This window comes from Erpetoichthys calabaricus, chromosome 6, assembly GCF_900747795.2.
Source record: "Erpetoichthys calabaricus chromosome 6, fErpCal1.3, whole genome shotgun sequence".
In the NCBI taxonomy this organism is placed as follows: Eukaryota; Metazoa; Chordata; class Cladistia; order Polypteriformes; family Polypteridae; genus Erpetoichthys; species Erpetoichthys calabaricus.
Window position 1 is genome coordinate 80404113 of NC_041399.2, and position 15689 is coordinate 80419801.

Below are 15689 nucleotides of genomic sequence, written 5' to 3' on the forward strand. Positions count from 1 at the left end.
GTTATGAACAAGAGCAAAATCACGCATTCCATAGGTTGGTTAGGTTCAATAGCCATTTGAAGGGTTTTAAATCTTTCTTTTCTGACAATAGTTCTGGATTTCTGTTTTGGCCATGTCTTCTGAGACACTAAAATGGTTATCATAATATCATCCAAATCATATTATGTGATATCATCTACTGTTAAATTCTGGTCTGTACTTGTAAAATTTTTATTTTTATACTGTATTGAAGATTTGTTCTGTTCTGTGTATTGTATTGTATTGCCCCACTTCTTTTTGACACCCACTGCACGCCCAACCAACCTGGAAAGGGGTCTGTTTTTGAACTGCCTTTCCCAAGGTTTCTTCCATTTTCTCCCTAAAAGGGTTTTTTTGGGAGTTTTTCCTTGTCTTCTTAGAGAGTCAAGGGTGGTGGGCTGTCAAGAGGCAGGGCCTGTTAAAGCCCATTGCGGCACTTCTTGTGTGATTTTGGGCTATACAATATAATACAATACAATTTATTTTTGTATCACCTGTGGCAAACGGCTGGGGGTGATACCCAGCCGGGACACCCAGGAGGACCAGAGGAGGGCTCACGCCTCCTTCAGACCATGAGGGGGCGACCGCCCTGGCTGCTTTGGGGACCACGGGAACTGAGCTTGGAAGCTCAACCCTATAGGGGCCCGTGGTCACCGCCTGGGGGCGCCCCGATGCCTGAGGAGCCCTGGCCCTCAGCATTTCCGCCACACCCGGAAGTGCTGGGGGGAAGAAGACCAGGGACACCCAGAGTGCTTTCCGGGTGCGCAGCCGGTACTTCCGCCACACTGGGGAGTGCTGGCGGAAGCTAATTGGGAGGCACCTGGAGCACGTCCGGGTGGGGATAAAAGGGACCGCCTCCCTCCATTCAGTGGCTTGTTGAGTTGGGAGTGGAGAAGGACGGAGCTCGGGAGGAGAAGCAAGGAGGCGGCCCAAAGAGAAAGAGGCATTTTGGTGGTTGTGTGCTTCACTGTAAATAATAGTATGTATAATAAATGTGTTTTGGGTGAACCATCGCTGTCCGCCTGTCTGTGTCCAGGCTGCTTACCACACACCATAGTATTTGTCATGCATACCCCCCAAAGCAGTTGTGCAGTGTTTGATGTTAAGGTGCATATCATTTGTCTTATAAAAGAGCTAAACAAAATAACAAAATCTTTCCGATCCTTAACAAAAAGACAGACACTACCTTAGTGAAACATTTTTCCCAAATGCTGGCCATTATTTTTTTGGTGCATTTTGCCACTAGTTATTTTTGAGGGCTCCAGTTGCTTTGTTTCTTTCATGTGTTTCATTCATATCATTGTCTATCTTGCAGAATTATTGTTTTAGTTGTTGCTCTTTAGGAGCTGGTTATTTTCAGGCAGTCAGACTTTTCTGACTATGCAGGCACAAAGTAAGCAAAGTAGGCAGTCTGTGCAATAAAAGTCCGTAACAGCTCCTTTTCTCAGTATAGTGTTAGTGTTTTAGGAATTTCGACAGCATGCTTTTTTTGTGTCACAGCTTCAGTTCAGATGACAAAGCAACTCACTGTTTTCTCCAACTGTAAATGATTTTTTTGTGTACCAGCAGAGCAACAATAAGATTCTTGTGGACTAAAACCTTGTTGTTGATTGGACATGGGATGTATATAAAATCTGAATGATCTAATAAGTGGTTGTTAAACTTTTTTCTCGTGACCTAATTTTACCTTTATTGTGTCTTCAAGACCAAGAATCGCCACTAACAGTCATCCCCTTGGGGGGGTCCCCCTTGGGGAATATTCGTTGCAGAACACAGCAGAACAAACTGCCCGTGGTGGCCCATCACAAGACACTTGACTAACTGTATACAACCATTCCCAGTGACTTATATTGGGACTCAAATGACTCAAATTCAGACAACATGTGACCCCATAGTTTAAGAACTGATGACCTTAATATCTAAATATGAAATGAAAAAGACTTAAAAAACTGTATAAAGTATAACAAAAAAAGCAAAATGTGTACAATAACTGTAATCTTAAATCGGTTTTTGTGGTTTGAAAAAGTGGTTTCAGACACACGCTCATAATTCATATTTTAGTTTTTGCCTTACTACATAATGAACCTTTGATTACCAACATTTGTTTAGGCCCATGTGACACTACAGGACTCAAACTGACTTGAGAGCATCTCGAAATTAACAGTGCAGTGACTGAATCTCTTTGTGTCTGAGGGTGTCGAATTAGATGACTAGGAATTACAGAGGGCAACTGATTACTTGAGTCCCTCATGGCTATTCACAATAGTTCTAAATCATATGCCACAAAATTACTGTGAGGTTGCCTCATTCTAACAGCTGATCAATGTGTAGAAAACAAGAATAAGATGAAGGCACTGCATGAAAATAAACAAACAACATGCAGGACAAGCAGGCAGTCTCCACCACGGCTGCAACCTGTGTGCTCCTGTGGTATGACAAACAAATATCGAAAAGACATATGTGCTGGCTCCAAAGATAAATGTGCTTCTCCGCCATTTGCACATCTTTACTTGTGGGCATTGCATGCCTTGTACTTCCCTTTGAGAGCTACCTGACTGTTAACTCCTCCAGACGCAAAAGCTCAACCCTCCTGTCTTGCTAAGGGAAAACTTACCACAATGCACAAAGTGATATGCTGATTTGCTGTGATATTCTCTGAAAAATATGTGAAAAATCATTTAGTGTGATGATGGCTAAAATGAGTAGCTGAATTTTGGAATGCTTAAATTCAAGGATTTGCTTTATTTCTTTTAATTATTTGTATTTTCCCCCAAAACACTTCAATTTTAACTAAATAGGATACCCAAGTTGGCGGCCATGGGTATCTGTGGATTCTTTTAAGCTGCAACCAGGAGCTGTGAGACAGTCATGCTAACTACTGCACCACAAATATGGGTAACATTAGGTAATTAGGTGAATATAAACACCTAATCTGTTCCATGGAGACTTCATAAATAAATCTCAGTGGCAGTACATCTACAGTACTGTCCATGCTCTGAATGAATTAAAAAATAAGGGCCCAACAGGGACTGAAACTGCGATACCACCATACTACAAGATAGGAGTCAGGCTGTAAAATGTTCAACTGGTGTTAGAATTTGTTTTGGTTTTAAATTGTTTCCCTATATTTTTCTTATATATCAGCTTGAATTTATGTATATTTTATGCTTTGCTGCTGCTATTGTTGACATTTTGTTATTATTGTTCATGTCTTGATTTTATTTCTGTTTGTTTTATTTGTAATTTTAAAATTGTTCTGTCTCTTTAAATGTTTTGCTGTTTCCTGTCCTTTGTGGGTGGAGCCCCGGGGAAACCACCCTGACTTTGAGTCCTCACTCTGGTAAATGCTGTGAAGGCTCAGGAGCAGGAGATCATTCATCTGATGTGAGGTTGATTAGTATTATTGTTAACTGTGATTGGAGTTTCTAGTTTTCTGATTTTTCTTGATCTTTCTTAAGGATTTCTTTTATTATGTTTCATTTTGAGAACGTGTTTGCTTAAGGCCCATATGTCTCCTTTAGCTCTTTTGAGCTTTAATTTAAACTTTTCTATTTTAATTAAATAAGTCCTTGAGATATAAATATATCCTGTTTGCACTTTTTATACAAGTCAAAGGTTTATCGTCATCCATCCTCTTTTGTTTCTTTTGATGTATTGTTGTATATTTCCAGTTGATTTCCCAGGGGACCCCATTTACATACGTAGTAATTGCAATGCCAAATTGGCAGGAACCTTCCTTGAAGCATAGCATGTCATCAATACATTATAATGACACAATCAGAAACCCCCCTAAGAGGAGCCCCAATCGCTGTTGTTAATGTGATGAATATTATTTTTTTTTTTAGTAACGTTAAATGTAATCAGAACTGATTTAATAAATTATGTAGATTTACAAGTCTGGAAGCAAAAAATGGATTGACTTATTTTGTTTAGACAATTCAGCCATTTCTGACTCAGCTTCAGTCACTCTCTCCCAGCCCCACTGTAGTCAATGCATGGCCAAAATTAGCAGCACCATTTCAGCCACAGGGTGAGTGGGCAACAATAAGAAGGGGGGTTAAGAACTCAAAATTCAGTCTCTCTGCAATCTTGACGACACCTATCATTGTTGCCTCTGGTGAGAGACTTTTTTTCATCTTTAAAGCTGATTAAATCTTACTTGAGATCCACCATGTGCCAGGAGTGGCTCTTAGCCCAAGTTAGAGTGCAGTGTATGAGGGTCTGTGGACCTGGAGGAGATACTGCCTGCATCTGCTATAGCCAAAGCCCACAAACAGCAATTTTGCAATACCTTTATGAACTATTTATTTTGTTAAATATGACAATGAGCAATTTGTATTTATTTTTATTACCATGTGCACCTTACATTTATTTGCATTTTATTTTTTTTCCATTTAGATTTTTTTTTAATTTTGCTTTATTATAGGAGTGTTTTTCTGTTTTCTATGCAAATATTTTTATTGCGGTTCTTTATATATGTAATCTGTTTTTGACAAAAAACTATGTGTTTATTACATTTTCCCTGTTCATCTTATTAATTTAGACTGTGCTATAATAATGGTAATAAATTTTACACGTAGAGTCACAGAAGAAGGTGAGTTGCATGACCCTATGTAGTTTATTTTGCATAGGGCCCACCATGTCCCTAGACTCGCCTCTGAGAATTAGGAGCCTGGCTGAATTCACAACATTAGGACCAGTTAGGATTCTGGTCTGTTCCCTTGCTTGTTTTTGGAGGTCTCACATCCCTTTTTGTCTTGGTGAAGGCTCCACTTAATGACAATTTTATAATTTTCCTACCCATTTAGGGCTTTGAGGTATGTAGAACTTCACTTTTACAATTGTTTTTTACTAAATCAATTATTTGGAGGTGTTGAAATATTTTGTTTCTTCCCTGGTACCATTTTGCTTTTCCAAGGATGCAGTAATTTTGAGGCTCCATTGCTGTGATGCAGTGACCCATTGTCTGTGTACGTAGTTGCGTAAGTCGCATGATGTCATGGTTGAATCGATATGAAGGTCAAAGCTTGATAGTTCTTGGTTATCTGAGTTAGCCGAGAGAAACTTCAGTCTTTGGTGAGTGTATGTTTGCTTAGCATTTTACTTGCAATAAACCTAGTGCTTTGAATTCTTTGAGTTTCATTTTAGGGGTTTCTATTAGGCTTATGACAGATCACACTAACTGTGGCTAACGAATTTGCTTAGGCTTGTGACTAATGTTTCATCTTTCAGTTCATTCTCATTAAATAACTGCCCTCTTCTCCAATCTTGGCAGTACAAGGTGGCAGTAAAAAAAAAAGGCAATTTTATCATTCCAAATAACAAGCAGCCACCATTGATAGGGGGCATTATGCTCAAGATTTTGTATTGAGCCCTGGAGCAACTAACTCATGGAGAACCAATATCTGGAAGATGATGGCAAATATGCCTGAAGTTCCCCATGTAGGGAGACTTATTGATGCATGTATTGTCCACTGCTCCTCATTATGATAGCCAAGAGTCCAAGTGATTGCATGGCCCTTTAACACACAATTGAAGTCCAGTATTGCAGGGACTCCTGGGACCATTGGAGCAGTTCTGACAATATGACCAGTTCTCCAGCCCTTTCCTGATCCTGGAAATGGTAGCTATGCTTCCCACAGAAGGAATTCCAAGCAGCATCAAAGATGTACATTTCTGTTTTTTTTGGACTACTTTCATTTCTTGAAATATCTTGTACTTTAAATATTTGGGTGTAGCACCTGAATAGAGCAGAGCACAAAATGTACAAAAAAAGAAAAGAAAAAGGCAAATTCAAGCCAAAGCCAGGGGCACATCAGGACCGGTCACATGAGTATGAAGGGAAGGACATTGACGCACACCCCGGTACAGGCCCTGTCAAATCAAACAGTATGGCCAGCCTACACATTACACATTTGGTGTATTTTTCTCTCATGATATAGTCACTTTGCTGTTCTGAGTTTTTATGGGATGATATATTTGTAGCAAAGCCCAGCAAAGACAAAAATGTAATGGGTGGCTAAAGTAATAATTTGAAGGAAGCCCAACTTAAAAAGGGCAAACTGACTCCTAAAATACCAGAACTGGCTTATTTTGGTCATTTAAGCAGCTTTGAAAGACAGAATGTCAATGATCTAAAAAAGTACCTTCACATCTTTCCTCTCCAAGGACAGAGAAATTATGATTGCAGGAAATCCATTTATAATAAAGATCAGTCTTGACTGAAGAGAAACTGGATTAGTCAAACTACCATATGAAGATGGGAGAAGAATTTGAAGTCATGAAGCAATTACAATCATAGCCTTGAATCCTGAAAGGTGGAATTTCACAATGGCGGGGAATCTATTTGAATCTGAACTAACTGTATAAAGAATTCACGGCAAAGACAATTCCGTCAGTTCCAAAGATGAGCTCTCACAGAACTATGAAATGATCCAGGTTCTAGATTGGTCTTTCACAACTCAAACCCCTATATCCAGAACAGCAGCAGTCATCTCAGAATTTACCAATGACCATGACCCTCCTTGAAGTATGGAGATTTTTACACCCATATGCAAGGCAAACATTTTTTCCCTCCCACAAACATTTCATTTTTCTTTTTCAAATTAATTGCTATTTACTGAAAACAGAACACTTCCTTCATTTGAGTCCTGTAAATATGATATTATTGTCATCTCTAAACAAGCTCCTCTTACTCTAATGCTTGAATCATTATGACGTACAGGTACAACACACCTGTGGCAACTCAATTCATTACTGCTAGAAGATGAGGAATGTATAAAATTTATTTGCTCACAAATCTTATAGGGAAAAAAAAACGTCATCAGAGATCTCTGTTGGAACACACTAAGAGACACTAAAAGCATTTTTAAAAGGCCTTTCAGACCATACACCAGTTGCATTTGGAATCAGAAGGTCTAATTGTGACAAATTGCCACAACTAAATCGACTGTCGTAAGTCATAGGGCTGTGCGTGTCTGTGTGTGTGTGTGTGTGTGTGTGTGTGTGTGAGAACTGACATTTGTACAGTCGCTGGTGCTGTCAGGCACCAAGTTAATTGTCTGTCAACATGTGCCAAGCTTTCAATACTTAGGAAATTTTGAACTGTGCTGGAAAGTCATTACTTCACAATCTGTTCATCCACTAAGGTTTTTAGTCATGTAATCTGATGTCTTCAAGGCAACTAGATCCGACTGCAATCAATAAGTCAGACATCCCCACCAACTAGAAGTTGTGTAATGTGCTGTCAGCTTTAGGGAATAAGCAGTCATATTATATAGTCATATTATATATTTACATAGTGAAATACACGTTTATTAAAACAGGTTTAATGGTACAATGGTAAATCCATCTGTTTCAATTTCATTGTTCATTTACAAACCTCTGTTCACTGGATATGTTAGCCCCTACAATCATCTTTCTTTGTGTTTCTTGTTTACTCTCTTCATTAGACATTGCCACCCTCTAGTGGACATTGAACAATATCATGTCTGGGCATGGATACTGGACGTGTTATCAATCACTTTATTATATATATATATATATATATATATATATATATATATATATATATATATATATATATATATATATATATATATATATACACAGACAGACAAGCTAAGATTGAAATATAAGTAATCAACATATATTCAGCATTAACATCTGTGATGCACCACCTGTTGGAAATGCAGTAATAAAATTGCATTGCATTTCTCATTCCAACAGATGGCACATCTCATTCGCACTTCTTTTATGAATCTGATACCCAAAGGCACAAAACAGAGACATAGCAATCGGAAGGATACACATATACACAGACACACCCCCAAACAGACACTTGTTCATTTATTATCATGGAGAAGCTGATTTCCATCCGTGTTGCAGTTACTTTATGATGAATGCATTCAGCGTAAATGTTTGCAGTGAAGTGTGTCTGTGATGTGCCATCTGTTGGATAGCAGAGACATAGCACAGACAGACGAACACACACCCTTGTCTTTTTATTAAGGCGAGGAATTAGCCAACTGTATTTCTTTTTTATGGGCTACAATAAGTCACCTGGTCTATACAAAAAAATTGCTAGTAAGTTTCATAAAACCTCTTGAATTTTGGACATGTGAACATTCATAATTTAAATCCCAAGTGTTCCCTGCCTTAGCCAGGGTGGCAGAAGATGCCAGTGCAGAATTGGGCATGTTGGCGTGTCAGCAAGGTTAGACTGAGGAACAATACCCAACTGAGAGGACAGTGTAATGGAAAGAGAGGGGGGGCAACGTAGTAGGGCTACATGCTCCTCCAACACGTTAGATGGCAGCACTCCCGGACAGTGCGACCAGTATGAACACCCCTAAGGCATGCTTTGAACTTTAGTTCCATGGGGCAGCCTTTTTGGGTTCCAGGGGGTGCTGGCAGAGGGTGCTCTGGGGATTTGTGATCCCTGCTTTTGGGAACTTCCGCTCCACACAATGTGTTTGAAAAATGCTACTAATGTCAAAACAATAAAGACACTAATACATCTGGTTTCATTGTCAGATTCTTCCTTCTGCAACATGTTACACATTTCATTCATGTGCAATGAGGAGCTTAAAAGGTCTGCACTTAAGGATTCTCCTAAATTTCACTCCTTCAGGAATCCAGTAATGGCAGTTGCATTATGCAATGCTGAGACCTGGAGCCCTGTGTAACTTTCAGTTTTGAGGTGAATTTGTTTCCTTCAAAAATCTAAACTTGACCCATCAAGCTAACACCCAAACACATAACAGCAGAATGTGTGAGATACATACTTAACACCTCACAATTAAAGGCTGGACGTACCTGAAACGCTTGGACTTTCAATGAGCTCCTTAATGTTGTCAGCGATTCCAGAGACCTCTGCTTGAAACTTCAGGACTGAATCCTTTATTCCTGAAATGTCCTTGCTGTGGGATCTCAAAGTGCCATTGATCTGGTGCACACAGGTCCACAGACTTGTGACATGTTTGTTTAGACCTTCTTTGATGCGCTGCAAGCTTCCCGATATTCCATCCAGCTTAGTGCACATATTCTCCACATTAGACACCCTATTGTCCACGTTTGACACCTCCTTTTGCATGCCTTGGGTGTTTTCTTTGCACTGACTGAGCTCTGCTGTAACTTGAGAGCTAAGTTGGCTCAGCTTGTCTTTCAGATCATTGATCTGACTCTCATTTATCGGCATATCAGACAACCGATTGTCTAAGACTTCCAGTTTTTTATCAAACTTCTCCATGCAGGTCTGCTCATTCAGGCCACAGGTAGAGTTAATAAGCAATAGATCTTCCCTGTATTGAATTATAGCATCTCCTAAGTCATCAATGGTACCTCTCAAGATGCTGACATCCCCTTGCAAGGAGACGAGCTCAGTCTGTATATTGTGAGCCATCTGAGTATTATCCCGAAGTAAACCCAGGTCCTTCTGGACAGTGTCATCCAGTGTCTGCATCATGGCAGCATTGGCTTCATTTCTCAACTGCAGATCATGTAAACTCTGATTGAAGCCTCTCAGGACATTCACCATGTCTTTCGTGTTTGACTTGCACCCGTTCATACAGAGGGTCTCCAGTCCATTAAGCCTGCTCTGTATCGTTTCCATCTCACTGCTCATGAGGTCTTTATTTGACATCATCTCATTCTGCAATGTCAAAGCCATATCAATATCTAGCCCACTGACAGTGCTATTGTTTATTCCAACCAGTAGGTTGCTGTACTGCTCTTCTGCAGTTTTAAGTCGTTGGTCAAGCAACTCCCTCAGATCATCAACCTCTTCCTTAATGTATTTGGCAAGTTTATCTTCTATGTAAATGCAGTGCACTTCCGCATTTTTTTCTGTGACGTTAATTCTAGACTCAAGATCTTCCAGCCGCTCACCAAAAATGTCCTCCAGGTGGAGAGTTGAAAAGCGCACTAATTCATTGTCCATTCTTGCATTGAGGGCTTGGTTGGCTTCAGCTACTCTTTCAATTTTTTTGTTTAAGTCACTCAGATTTTCACCAGGTTGGAGCGTTGATGCACAACAGTTTGCCTTCTGAGTCCCATGAAGTGTTTGCATCTCTGACTTCAGATCGTCTATTTCTTTTTTTAAATCTGCCTCTTTAACATCTAACAATTCCACAAGCCCATTGTAGCTGCTCTCCTGGTCTTCACATTGCTGTTGAACAGAAAGAATTTTATACTCACACGAATTCTTCAGATCACCCATCTTTGTCTCAATTCCTTCCAGCATTTCATCACGCAGTGCATCAAATTTGCTGTCGATGTAAGCTTTGTAAATGTCGAAGGATGAAACAGTTCTGTGCACTTCTTGAGTTGATTCCATCAGATGTTTTAGTTGACCCTCATGGCCGTTCACCTTGCCATTTAGATCGTCAAGCATTTCGCTTTTGCTCTTCAGGGTGTCCCTCACATCATTTAAAGAAGTCAGGATCTCATCGAGTTCTTCTCTTTCCTTGCCGTATCCAAAACCTTGGACATTAATGCTTTCTGTTTCTCCACCCAATGCACTGTCTGGACCTCGCAGATTGTTCAGAAGTGTTACTAACATTTTACTGGTATCTTCCTGAATGTTTACTCTTAGGTTATCATTAATTCCTGTCATGGCAGACTGCAGGTCCAGCACTGTCTGTGTTAGACGGTGTACCTCTTCCTCAAGGACATGGATTTTTTCTCCTTGATTGCTCTGGGGTTCAACATTTAAAGTGGGCTCTGTAAAATAAATAAATAAATAAATAAAACAAGAATATACAAATTCTACTGTAATTTGTTCTGCTGAAGTCACTACCAGCATTTCTTAATCTTGGCCCTGAGGACCAACTATGGCAGCTAGTCTTTATTCTCAACAGTTTATTAATTAGAAGCCAATTTTTGATACTGCTTAATGAAATGGCTTCATTCTTTCAATCTGAAGCATGACAGATTCTGACAAGTGTACTTCATATTTTACTTTTCACAGAAATGCATTCTGTGAAAAATTTATAATGACTGTGTTAGAAGAATATTCAAGGAAGAAGATGGAAGGATGGAGGCTTGAGTGAATTGGCATGTCCTTTATGCCAATGATGCTCTAAAATAAAGCACAACAGGCCACAGTGTTTGGCACACTGAGAAAGGGAGGAGGTAGATGTGCAGCTTGGGAAAAACGTGCTACTAAGGGTGAGGCAAGGGAATGATGTTATGCTCTTCAGTATTTGGGAGCAAACTGGTAAGCAGTCTGGTGGTAAACACAGTGAGACCTGACCAAGCCTTCAAAGTCATCAAGGCCACAACACGGGCGTTAAGAAGATCTGTCCAGATGCAAAACGTAATATGGGTGGATCAGGGTGTGCCATTATTAATTCTGTTTTTAAAATATAAACTTTGATTTAGAAATACAGAAATGTAATCATTGAAACATACATCATTTAAGTTTTTTCGGCGCATTGAGTGTACCCTGTCTCAGGCTTCTTTCATAATGTGGCCAGTGCTGCCAGGATAGGCACTGGCTTCCTGAGATCCTGAACTGGATAAGATGGTTAGAAAATGGATGGATGGAGCATTGGCACCAGTTTGTTCATGTACGCCTTTTGCCAGAAATAAATGAAAGGAGAAAAGAAAATGCAATGAATAAATAATCCATTCTGGGAAACTATAAAAATTCATTTCCCACCATATTGACAGAACATGCAGTCTCATCATTTTTAAGCTATTGTAATGGGATCCTGGTCTGCCAGGGTGGTGCCACAGAGAAAGTGGCATAAAAGGTCAGAATGGAATGGTGACATAGCCAAACCCATCTGGGAGAAGAATCTACAATGTTCATGGGAAAGCATACCAGTGTTGGTAGACAGCAGATGGGGCAGTAGGCTCTGTACATAAGGAGGGTACTATTGCAGGGCCCTAGGTGGGAGCAATTCTGGGAGCAAGCATGCAATGCTTCTCTAGGAAGTTGGGGTCAGGTAATTCAGAAGATATCAGCTTAGACTTCTTACGAGAAGGTGGATACGGGGACCAGGAGTGGGCTGAGAAAATGTCCCCAAAAAGGCTGGAGTTAGTAGAAAGTGGTTATGTGGTACAGTTGTTATGGGATACAGGAGAGGTCAGGCCACCAAGAGTGCATGGTCTTTTAGATGTGCATGGGAGGTTGTGAGAACAGGGAGATGTGGAGCTGCAAGGAGGCTCTCTGAGAGGTAAGCCACAGTCCTTTCTGCCTTTTTCCTGTTCTGGAGATTGCCCCAGAATTACTCCCAGACTGGAATATAAAACCCTTGCCACCATTAACCATTTCAGCTTTAAGTTCTCAAATGAGTAGGATGCAAAAGCGGAACTGGCAGGGTAGTCAGATGTTTGAACGTAAATGGGATATGGAGTCTATGAAAGTATCACAAGATTTTTGGATGATAGACAGGGTCCAGAACATGTACATCTAGGCCCAGGGTGGCAGCCAGGGATTTTTTTGATTTGATAGTTTATTTTCTCCTGCTTTTTAAATATCTTTATATGTTTTTTTATATTATTAATGCACCTAATATTTTGATAAAGAAGCTGTTTTGGCACTTTTGTACCAGGCAAGGATGCCAAAAAAGTGTCTCTATTTTCATTAGGTTGACACAGATAAAATGGTAGACTTTCTTTACAGGTTATGGTTTCTCTCATCTATGGTATCCATTTTTGGAGATTAAGATTTCTGACTAAGGCAACATTGAGGTGCAGTAGTTAGTGATTCTTCCTAAGAGCTCCAGAGTCCGGTGTTCAAATCCTAAACCCTGTAGCCATCTGTATTTAGTTTGCCCATTCCCTGTGTGTCCAAGTGGGTTCCCTCTGAAAACTCCAGTTTTCTCCCACTTTTGTAAGAAGGCCATGATAGACTTACTAAACCGGCCTGCCTGGTGTTAGTGGTTGTAGATGAGTGTGACTATGCCTTGCTATTACCTGGCATCCTGCTCTTAAGTCTGAGTTGTTGGGATAACCTCCAGATTCTGGTGAGCTTGAACAATGAATAAAGTTATGGATGGATCATGTGTTCAGTTGTGGCATTGTTACATTATGAGTAGCACTACCAGCTCATAGCACTTGGATCTCCATTAAGCTATTCCCTCAGCACTTGGGTCTCCTCTCTTAAAAATGCACTGTTAAGTTGACTGGCAAGGTTACACTGGCTGGGAAAGAGTGAGTGTGAGTATGTTGTGCAATCGGATGAAACACCGTCTAGGTCCTGGTCTGGGTCCTGCCTTGAACTTTTTTTCATTTAAAAGATAACCAGTTTCTGTTTTTAGTCTGAGGTTTGAAGTTATTTTTCACAACAATGGTGTGCCGGCATTTGTACCAGATGTGTTTCTCATTAATAAAATAACTAAATACAGTTCCCTTTAACAATGCATAATACTGGGTGACCTATTGCTGTGGCCAGTGGAGCAGTAGGACAAATGTGACACTAAAGTCTTAAAAATACCTTAACAAACCCTAGTTAGCGTCACGACAAAACAACATTTAGAAAATAAGCACTTTATGTGACGGCTGGATATCTCACAGATAGGCCCAAGTCCTATACAGTCATATTTGCACATTCAGTTATAAAGTTCAAAATTCACCTTATACATGTATCATTTGGTAATATAGTAGGAAATTGAAGCAGCAGAGAAAACCCAAATATGTGGAGAATGTGAACAATCCACACAGAGAGTGAACAGGCCAGGAATTGAACCTGGGTCTCTGCAGTTGAGGGGTTGCAGCATAAACAATTCAGGCCTTGCCAGTTCATCAAGGCCTTCCTCTTTAAAAGCCCAATGTAGAATCTCCAATTAATGTAACACACACGGTTTTGGAATACAGAGAATGTTAGACAACTCAAGGAAAACTCACACAGACAAAGGGAGAACATGGAAGCGCCAAATGGCCAAGACTTTAACACCAAGACTCTGAATTAGTGAAGAAGGCGCCACATGCGACTATGCTGCTCTTTCTCATGAATTCAAATCAACTCAATTTAATATAGTGCTCTTCTTTGAAAAAGAGTGTCATGGTAACATGGTGGGGGCTCAGCCAATGATCTATCATCCCTGGTTTGAATCCTTCACCTACCAGGTACTTACAGCTGCAAGACAAACAAGTGAACCCTTTGGAATGTTCGGGATTTCTGCATGGATTACTAATAAAATATGCTCTGATCTTCATCTAAGATCCTCACTGTACATCAACAGCAAAACCTCATCCCAACTGTGAATCACGGTGGAGGAAGCATCAGGGTTTGGGCCTGCTTTGCTGTCTCAAGGCCTGAATGGGAGATGCAACAAGACAATGACCCAAAGCACCCCAGCTCAAATGGCTGAAAAAGAAGAAGAGTTGTGCTTTGGAACCTCCAAGTCTGAGTCCTGACCTTGACCTGATTGAGAAGTTTTGGCATGACCTCAACAGGGTGGCGCAATCATGAGAAACCAGTATTGATTAACTGAAACAGATTTGTAAGGAGGAATTGTTCAAAATTCATCCTTAATATTGTGGTAGTCTACATGAAATATTTGGTGTAGGTTGTTGAAACTAAAGCAGGACCTACAAGTTATTAAAATTAAGGTTCCATTTACTTTTTCCAGCCTGCACTGTCAATGATTACCAATGTGCTCAAAAAAGACATGAAAAGTACAACTGTTTGTGTGTCATTAGTTTGGTCAGATTGTGTTTGTCTGTAATTGTGGCATAGATGTAGATTAAACCATATTTCATTTGTAATTAATGCAGAAATTCAGGTAATTCCAAAGGGTTGACTCACTTTTTATTGCAACTGTATATTGCAATTGTACATTGAACTGTGTATTCATTCCCAAAGATGTGCAAGTTAGATTAACTGGCAAGCCTAAACTGGTGCTGTGCGAGGCTGGTTGAACCCTGTGGTGACCTGCAGGGATAGACTGTGGCCGTCCCACAACCCCAAACAGCATTCAGTGAGTAAAAGAATGTTATGTCTTCTTTGAAACACTTGCTCTATCTCTAGAACTGAGGCACACAGACACAGGGAGAGCCTGCACCAGTGAAGCTTCTCATTTATAAATGGTCACGCTCTTTGGGTAAGTCAGGAAAACAAAGAATCTGACTTTTTAAAACTTCCAAGTGAGAGCACTAAGACTACAACCAGCAGCAGCCATCTAAATATTGTTGACAGTGATAATCAATGGTTCAATGGATAATCAATGCCTAGCCATTGCCAAACAGCTAAACAAGCGCCACTATTGTAGTTCTCATGAAAACAATGCTCTTAAACCTGGAGTCTACACCAGCTGTATATGTGACAATACAGAATAAAAAACATGAAAAGGAGGCCAGTCCACTGCAGGGCTCCGTAATGTGCATAGCCCTGTAGTTCTAATTTAAAGTTGTCTATTAACCTAATCTGCATGCTTCAAGGATATGAAAGGAAAGCCACAAACACAATGGATTAACATGCAAACTAAACATGAACAATGACTGGGCACAGGATTCAATCCCAAGATGCTACCTTCATGAGTGAGGAGTGCTAACCATTGTGTTGAGGAAATGCATTTAGGATCCACCTCTACCACTTGGACAGAGGCAGTGGTGCTGCAAGAATTATGTTTCTGGACTTCTCTAGTGCCTTCAACACCACCCACCTCTGCTCCTTAGGGACAAGCTGACAGAGATGGGAGTAGATTCATACCTGGTGGCAT

The 15689-nt window shown here is 40.2% G+C and overlaps 1 protein-coding gene across 1 annotated transcript in view; it reads right to left on the reverse strand.

Moving 5' to 3' along the window:
- The window catches only part of LOC114653429 (EMILIN-2-like), a 96736-nt gene that overhangs the window by 25633 nt on the left and 55414 nt on the right, over positions 1–15689 (reverse strand). Inside the window, exon 4 of the mRNA XM_028803763.2 lies at positions 8836–10740. Coding sequence (XP_028659596.1) covers positions 8836–10740 — 1905 coding nt within the window. The remainder of the gene's footprint in view (positions 1–8835; positions 10741–15689) is intronic.